Source organism: Piliocolobus tephrosceles, chromosome Y (genome assembly GCF_002776525.5).
Source record: "Piliocolobus tephrosceles isolate RC106 chromosome Y, ASM277652v3, whole genome shotgun sequence".
Lineage (NCBI taxonomy): Eukaryota > Metazoa > Chordata > Mammalia > Primates > Cercopithecidae > Piliocolobus > Piliocolobus tephrosceles.
The window spans coordinates 21207726-21217394 of NC_045456.1; the positions used below are offsets into that span (position 1 = coordinate 21207726).

The window sequence follows — 9669 nt, forward strand, 5'->3', positions numbered from 1 at the left end:
CCTCCCACTTCAGCCTCCCAAGTAGCTGGGACCACAGGCGCATACCACCATGCTCAACTAATTAAAACATTTTTTTGTGGAGATGGGGTCTTGCTCTGTTTCCCAGGCTAGTTTGAAACTCCTGGGCTCAAGCAATCCTCCCACCTTGGCCTCCCGAGTTCTGGGATTACAGGCATGAGCCATCGTGCCCAGCCCTTTTTTACTTGTTCACGTAGTCAAGCCACATTTTTATTTCCTCTCATCCTAACGTGAGGGCAGAGTCCAGCAGAGCCCGCCAGTTTGCACACCTGATCGGATGGGGTATCTTCCCGTCAAGAACGCGGACCGGCTTGGGCTGCAGAGGGAGGCGGCCGAGATGTGTTGAGTCAGTCGCACGCCTTCCCTGGCAAGGCGGTCAATGCGAGGCGTCCTGAAGCGGGAGAGACAAGGTGTGTTGGAGAGAAGGAAAAGGTGGGGGGCAGGGGAAGCAGAGAAGAAGAGTGAGAGAAAGACAGAGAAAGACAAACAGAAAGGCACAGGTGGAAAGAGAGAGGAGAAACAGACACGGAGAGAGGGAAAGACCCAGAAAGCGAGGCAGAGAGAGAGACAGACAGAAAGAAAGGATCGGAGAGAGAGAGAGATGAGAAAGAGAGCAACAGAGAAGGACAGAAAGAGACAGATGAAAGAGAGAGATGAAGAGAGAGAGACAGAGAGAAAGAGACAAAGGGTAAGACACACAGAGAGAAACAGAAAGAGATGGAAAGAGAGAGACAGAGGGAGAGAGAAAGAGACAGACAGAGAAAGACAGAGAGGGACAAACAGAGAGAAGATAAGAGAGAGAAAGAGAGAGAAATAGAAAGAGAGAGATGGAAAGAGACATACAGAGTTTAAGAGAGAGACAGGGAGAGAGAGACAGAAAGAAATGGAAAGAAAGAGATAAACAGAGGGAGGGAGACAGAGAGAAACAGAAAGAGAGGTGGAAAAACAGAGACAGATGGAGGGAGACAGAAAGACAGAGAGAGACAAACATAAAGAGAGAGATGAAAAGAGAGAAAGAGACAGAGACAGAGATACAGAAAAAGAAATGGAAAGAGAGAAGAAGAGAGAGAGAGAGAGACAGAGAGAGATGGAAAGACAGGGAGAGGGAGAGAGAAGGAAAGACAGAAAGAGAGAAAGAAATGGACACAATGAGATAGAGAGAGATGGAGACAGAGACAGACAATCAGAGGGAGACACAGAAAGAGAGACTAGCAGACAGAGAAAGGGGCAGACAGAGACACACATAGAAAGAGATGGAGACACAGAAAGAGATGGAAACAGAAGGACAGAGAGAGGGAGAGAGACAGAAAGAGATAGGAAGAAATGGATAGAATGACATAGACAAGGAGAGAGGGACACAGAGAGCGACAGAGAGAGATAGAGAGACAAGCAGACAGAGAGGGGTGACACAGACAGGCATAGAAAGAGATGGAGAAACAGAAAGAGGAGAGAGAAAGAGGGACAGACAGACAGACAGACAGACAGGGAGATCTGAAGATAAACAACATCTCTGTTTGTTATGATTTCCAGGTGCCCAGAGCAGGTAACTGCATGCGGAGTTCATTTTTCTTTTTTGCCCGTGTCAAGGTGAGGTGTAACTGAGATTCCAGGCAGCTGTTGTTCTGCGGGGATCGTATACCTGGGTGCCGCTATGTGGTATCCATTCACTGTACTACAGCCTTACAAAATACAATGCTTAGGGGATGGGGTCTAATTCATCGAGGCTAATTGCTTACAGACCTTACTTACGCCTGACTACTTACAGACCACCCACCCACCGGTTTGATAGATACATTTCCCTGCAGTCTACATAGTTGCAAAAGTGTCATATGATTAAATATTCAAAAGAAGGAAATCCCATCATTTTTGACAACACAGATGAACTGGAAGGGTATTAGATTAAATGAATAAAGCCAAGCACAGAGAGACAAACATCGCATGATCTCACTTATGTGTGGGATCTAAAATAGCAAACTCAGAAGTAGACAGTAGAATCAGGGGCTGGGGTGAGGGTAGAGAACAGGTAGGTTAAAGGACACAATGTTTCACGGAGTCAAACACGAATGAATCCTCTATTTGATTTATTCCTCACATAGAGGAATAAATTTAAGAGATCTGTTGCAGATTGTGGTGACTATAGTTAATAAGAATGTATTCTATTCTTGAAATGCCATCATTTTAACCATTCTCACCACATATAAGTAATAAGTATGTGTGGTTGTGCATGTTAATTAGCTTGATTTAGCTATTCCACAATGGATCCATGGATCGAAACATCATGATGTACACCAGAAATACACACAACTGTAATTCGTCAATTAAAAAATAATTTAACAAGAGACTTCTGGAGGCCGGAGAGACTTCTGGAAAAAGAGTCAGTCTCCTCTTGGATGAAAATAAAATATAATGAGTTCTACATTTATTCATGAGAGAAATTATGACAGGTAACTGGTGCAAGAATTTCCAGCTTTACCAAGGTGTGTATCTAATTTTTTTTTCAGATATGGAAGTCACCTACCGACTTTTAAAACATTATTTATTTTGCAAAGAAAAAAACTTGTAAACTGCATTCCTGGGGCACATGTGCCTGCTTTTAGATTTCGCATTATAATCTCACTTCTCAAATTGCTAGTATTTTCAGCAAAACACCAATATCCCACGCTAACACACTCTCTGTAAATATCTGCTATTTATGGACACCGTGTTTCTGTGCTTTTGGGTGAGTCCTCCCTTCTTTTCTCATAAGTAATGGTTGATTTTTGGCGACTACTTTTTCATGACTCTTAGCTCTGTTGTCGAAAACTGTGATGACTACCTTCAGCATCTATTAGTCACACAATGCAATGATCTTAAAAGTGTATGATGTATGTCTTATAATGATGTACTCCTAAGCTCAGTATAAGAACGGCTAATACAGATGGCTTCTATAATCCACCACAAAGCTCTGAGTTTGTTTCATATCTGGTTTTCTTCTTTCAGAATGCCCATTGTTAAAAATACAAGCTCATCACCTTAAAGAATCCGTTGGCCCCCCAAATTAGGAAAACAGGATGAATTCTACTGAATATTCATATTCACATTTATATATTTATGAATATATGTAATTGAATATATAAATATATATTCATAAATATGTATACATTTATGAATTTATGAAGAAGGAAATCCCATAATTTTCAACACAGATGAATTCATAAATATGTATAAATTTATGAATATCTTTATATATTATGAATATGAATATATATTTATAATATATTTTATATGTTATTAATATATATATTTACAATATATACTATATATTATTAATATATATATTTATAATATAAACTTTTATATATTATGAATATGTATGAATATATATTCATTTTATATAAATATTTACATAAATTTATAAATATATAAATATTTGTTATTTTATATAAATAAATATTTTACATATATTTATTTAAATATACTTCTATAAAATATGTAAATATATGTTTATATTTACTTAAATACATTTATATATAAATGTGTATAAATTTATTTAAATACATTTGTATGAAAATGAATATATATTCATGAACATACAAATATGTATATATTCATGTATATATGAATAACATATTCATATATATTTGTAATATATTATATACTCATATATTATAAATATATTCATAAATGTTTATATATTGAATATACATTCATATATTCATAAAAGATTGATATATAATATATGTATGATAAATATTTTATGTTATAGAATATATTCATATATGAAATATATCACATATATTTATATAATTATATTTATGTGTTCATGTCTGTAATGTACATGTATATACGATCATCATGCTTCATAACAGACTGCATGATAGAAGGTAGTTGTGTGTTAGGTACTATTCTAAGTTATTTGCACATATAAACTCAGGGGTATAAAGTCTTCTCTGCATTAGACAAATAAGAAAACTAAGACACAGAGAGGTTCAGCGACTTCTCCAAGACTTCAGGGCTAGTAAATGCAGAGCCAGGACTCGGGTCCGGATAGCCATGCTTTTACTATGACTATCCTGGTTAATGCTAGAGACGCTGGATGAGCTGATTACCCTGATCTGATCACTATACATTGTATGTATCCCAGCCTCACTGTGTACCCCGTGAAGATGGACAACTATTCTTTCTTAAGTTTAAAAACTGAATGAGATTCAAATTAAAAGTGTTAAAAATGTAATTGTAAAACTATTAAATAATCTAAATAATTTTAAACGATCAAAAAGTTTAAAGTAACTAAAAAAAATCCCAACAAATCCATTTGGTTTTGTATATAGATGGAGTCGTATAATTTATCAGCCTGCGGAACCTGAACGACTGATGAATGCATGACTCGCCATGAAACCACCTTACCTGATGGTGTCATTGCCATAGCAGCCCAGATCTCCAATACCCAGGTCATCAACCATGATCAGGACAATATTAGGCTTGTCGTCATGCACCCTGTGTGCCTGGCACGTGTTCAAGAGTGTGCACACCAAAGACATGAAGACCAAGGGGCTCCTGGAAAGCAAGCGGGGATTTTATTGGTATCAGGCTTCTCTGGGTGGATTCAGGATCCACCTCCCAACACAACACAACAGGGGTCTTTGGAGATCACTTGCATCTCCCAGACGTCTACCTAAGCTCAAGAGTGTCTCTCTCCAAGCACCAAGCACTGCTGCTGAATGGTAGCAGAAGTACCCAAAAGAATGCTCTCTTGGCTTCTCACTTTGCATAAACTAAGGCTAAAACAACAGATGTTAACGTGGATGCAGTGAAAAGGGAACCTTTTTACACTGCTAATGGGGATGTACAACCACTGTGGAAAACAGTGTGGAGATTCCTTAAAGAACTAAAAGTAGATCTACCATTTGATCCAGCAATCCCACTCCTGGGTATCTACCCAGGGGAAAGAAGGCATTATATATAAAAGACACTCGAAGCCAGGCGTGGTGGCTCACACCTGTAATCTCAGCACTTTGGGAGGCCGAGGCGGGTGGATCACCTGAGGTCAGGAGTTTGAGATCAGCCTGGCCAACATGGTGAAACTCTGTCTCTACTAAAAGTACTAAAATTAGCCAGGGGAGGTTTCAATGAGCCAAGATTGCACCACTGCACTCCAGCCTGGGTGACAGACCGAGGCTCCATCTCAGAAAAAAGAAAAAACAAAAACAAAAAAACCCCACAAAAAACAACAACAACAACAAAAACAAAGACACTTGCACATGCATGTGTATAGCAGCACAATTTGCAGTTGCAAAAATGTGGAACCAACCCAAATACCCATCAATCAGTGAGTGGATAAAGAAAATGTGATGTATAGAGATACATATCTATAGATTTTTATGCAAAGTGAGAAGCCAAGAGAACATTCCTTTGTGCACTTCTGCTGCCATTCAGCAGCAGTGCCTGGTGCTTGGAGAGAGACACTCTTGATCTATAGATATCTACATAAACCACGTTTTCTTTATCTATATAGATCTATAGATATCTATCTATCCATATCACATTTTCATATACATACACATACACACACACCATGGAATACTACTCAGCCATAAAAAGGAATAAAAGAATGTCATTTGCAGCAACCCGGATGGAGTTGGAGACAATTATTCTAAGTGAAGTAACTCAGGAATGGAAAACCAAACGTTGTATGTTCTCACTCGTAAGTGGCAACTAAGCTATGAGGATGCAAAGACATAAGAATGACGCAATGGACTTTGGGGACTCAGGGAAAGGGTGGGAGGGGAGTGAGGGATAAAAGACCACACATTGGGTACAGTGTACACTGCTCGGGGGATGGGTACATCAAATTCTCACAAATCACCACTAAAGAACTTATCCATGTAATCCAACATCACCTGCTCCCCAAAAACTATTGAAATTTTTTTAAAGGCTAAAGTAGATGCCCTTCCAGGAGGGAAGTCTGAAAACATGTACTCAGAGGCAAATCATTGCAGAGGACGGAGACGATAAGACTCCTGAGGTTAACTCCCTCTTCCAGGGTCTTAACCTCATTTAAGGGACTTAAATGAGTCTCTAAGGTTAAGGGATTTAACCTTAACTTAATTCTAAAATTAGAGTTTTTATTCCAGTTTAAGGGCACGTGGGTGTGTGTGTTCCTTACAGTACTATTCACAATGGCCAAACACCTCAGTGTCCATCACTGGATGAATGGATAAAGAAAATGTGGTGCATACCCCATAGAATACTATTCAGCCTTAAAAAAAGAATGAAATTCTGTCATATGTGACAACGTGGATGAACCTGGAGGTCATTATGCTAAGGAAAATAAGCTTGGCACAGAAACACCAATACCACATGATCTCACTTGTCTGTGGAATCTCAAAAAGTTGATCTCATAGAAGGAAAGGGTAGAATGATGCCTGCTAGGAGCTGGGGGGCCAGTAGGGGGCTTGGGGAGATGTTGGTCAAAGGATAAAAAATTTCAATTTGACAGGAGAAATAAGTTCAAAGAATCTATTATACTTGTGTTGACTATAGTTAATAAGAATGTATGTTAGAGTTGAAAATTACTGATCAAATCTACTCAAAGTGTTCTCATCACAAATAGGTAAGTGAATGAGGTACCTTGTATTAGCATAATTGAGCCATTCCAAAATGCAGGTGTATTTCAAAACATCAAGTTGTACACCATAAATCTACGCAATGTTTATATGTCAGTTTTCTTGACTCAAGGGATATTTTAAAAAGAATAAATTTAAAAAGAAAAAAAAAGAAAAATGAAGTTAAATAAAGAAACAAGAAATAAAAATAAAATATTCATAAATACATGCAATTTATCATTACTCCAAATTTTTAAAAAGTCAGGCTGCAGTGGCTCACACCTGTAATCCCAGCTTTTTGGGAGGCTGAGGCAGGAGAATCAGTTAGTCACCAGCTTGGGCAACATAGTGAGACCCCATCCCTACAAAATATATAAAAATGAGCTGGGTGTGGTGGTGCATGCCTGTAGTCCCAGCTATTCTGGAGGCCGAGGTGGGAGGATTGCTTGAGCTCAGGAGTTCAAGGCTGCAGTGAAGTGAGATCGTGCCACTGCACTCTAGCCTGGGCTACAGAACGAGACCCTCAAAAGAAAAAATAAAAAGTGTGGGGATAGCAGCTTTTGTTGGAGAAAACAAAAACAAGCAAAAAAAAAAAAAAAATAAGTAAATAAAATAAGGAATTACCAAGTAAAGGAAAAGTGGAAGTTGGGGGAAGAACTGAAATCAGGAAAAGAAAGAAATGTGGAATCTGAGGGCCACTTGAGTCCACTTCATGGTTTTGCTCAGTCCCAGCTGAGGTCATATTTTCTTAAGGAAACACATGATGCTCTTCTCAGCATATCCCTACTCAGTTATCAGGTAATGAATATTGGACATGTGGATTATTGATTCAATCCCTATCTCATCTCTATACATGTTTCAAAACCCACTTCAAATATCTCCTCTGAGAGGAAAAATACAAACAGGAGTTCATCCCTATTGGCTCTCAGAGTCCTTTGTAAATACTCTGAAACAATGATAGCCACAGAAGTTTATAATTTTGTTTGCTTTATGCGAACATCTCCTTGAAGATTGAGAATGTCTTGCAGGCAAAAGCTACATGCTCAGGACTGTGGGCCAAATTCCCGAAGTTACAGAAATGCTTTTCATCTGTGCAAAGTTAGTTGAATTGTTTTATTACCCCCTGTTTTTACAATGCTTTAAAATCATATATACGGATGGGCACAATGGTGACTCACACCTGTAATCCCAGCACTTTGGGAGGCTGAGGCAGGAGGATTCCTTGAGCCCAGGAGTTCAAGACCAACTTGGGCAACATAATGATAACTTGTCTCTACAAAAAATAAAAATAAAAAATTAGCTGGGCATGGCGATAAGCACCTGAGGTCCCAGCTACTCTGGAGACTGAGTCCGGAGGATCACTTGAGCCCGGGAGTTGAAGGCTGCAGTGAGCTATGACTGCACCGCTGTAGTCTACCCAGGGTGACAGCAAAACCCTGTGAAACCCCGTCTCTAAAATAAATAAAAATAAACATAAACTCATATGTATCTGTTGGAAATTTACAGTTTGTATTTATATCAATTGCCTAACTCTCTCCTACCTTTTTTAAAAAGTCACACACTTACTAAGTTGAGAGAATGAACTTAGACATCTTATGGCCAGTCATATAAAGACAGCATGTTGACTCATAGTAGGTTACAAGAAAAGAAAAAGAAAAAAGAAAAAAGAAAAAAAAGACAGATGATATTAAATGCCTCCATCCGTAAGGCTGAATTCACAAATACACAGAATTATACATTAGATTCAATTGTGCTCACAATGTATTATGTGGCTTTACCTACCTGGGCCTCATTGTGCAGCTCGGAGTACCTTCTTGCTGTCTTTGGCAGAAGACACAGACAGGGTTAAAAGACTGAAAAATAAATAAATAAATAAGTATCATTTATGTGTCAGTTAAATTAGTTCCCAGCATGAAATTCTCACTGGAGACTTGGGAGCCGTATCCGTAATTCCAACATTTTAAAATTGATTTTCTGAGGTCACTACTACACGAATCTTGAACTCTCAATGAATTAACTATTTTGACCTTTTTTTTTTTTTTTTTTTTAGATGGAGTCTCGTCTCGCCCTGTCACCTAGGCTGGAGTGCAGTGGTGCGATCTCAGCTCACTGCAACCTCTGCCTCCTTGGTTCAAGCCATTCTCCTGCCTCAGCCTCCTGAGTAGCTGGGATTACAGGTGCGCACCACCACGCCCAGCTAATTTTTGTATTTTTAGTAGAGACGGGGTTTCACCGTGTTGGCCAGGCTGGTCTCGAACTCCTGACCTCAAGTGCTCTGCTCATCTTTTGGCCCATTTTTAAAAGAACTCCTGCTGCCCCAAGTCCTGGGGCTCTTGGCTGAACTGTCTCAGTGGAAAAACCTACCCTGAAACATGCTGGCACAAGAGAATTGTCTCAATGTCCTGCCAAGTCTACAAGTTTAGACTCAGAAAGTCTCTGTGTTCTGAATAAGGAAAGGGGCAATTAATCAAAATGAGCTGCCTCTTTTTTGACTGCATTAATGCAAATGCAGAAACCACTGAATGAGTAATGGTTGTATTTAATTGGCAGTGGCGGGGGCGGGGGAGGGTGTTTAGGACTAAGGGATATGACAGCCAAATGCATTACAGTGAAAGAAAAGCCCATCTGTAGTTTGCAAGTTACTACCCATATTTGTACCTTAAAATAACACTAAGGACAAAATACAAACTCATTCCTCCTTAAATTCATTTTGCTCCAAAGCATGGATACTCTGGTCACATACTACACACACTACACACACACGCACACACACGCACACTCACACACACATTCTTGGTTAAGAAAGAAAAAAGAGGAGAGGGAGGGAGGGAGGGAGGGAAGAAAGAAGAAAGGGTATGAGAGTAACAGAAAGGAGAGAAACTTACCCACACTAAAATTGGTTTGGAATCAATTTCTCAATGCCTAAGCTGATCCATTGAGTTTCAGAATACAATAGGTCAAAGGATCTTTCGACTCTGCCCTTTTCAACGAGAGGTTAAAAAAAAAAAAATGCTGAGAAAATGTGTCCAGACAAACCTTCCCCAAATCACCTATCAGCCGTATTGCC

The 9669-nt window shown here is 39.1% G+C and overlaps 1 protein-coding gene across 1 annotated transcript in view; it reads right to left on the bottom strand.

Annotated features, from left to right (window-relative positions):
* Nucleotides 1–8424, bottom strand: part of LOC111531382 (arylsulfatase F) — a 43234-nt gene extending 34810 nt beyond the window's left edge. The window contains exons 1-3 of the mRNA XM_031935004.1: nucleotides 8385–8424; nucleotides 4405–4554; nucleotides 288–409 (exon numbers count right to left, since the gene is read on the bottom strand). Coding sequence (XP_031790864.1) covers nucleotides 288–409; nucleotides 4405–4554; nucleotides 8385–8395 — 283 coding nt within the window. The 5' untranslated portion in view covers nucleotides 8396–8424. The remainder of the gene's footprint in view (nucleotides 1–287; nucleotides 410–4404; nucleotides 4555–8384) is intronic.
* Between the last annotated feature and the right edge of the window lie 1245 nt (nucleotides 8425–9669).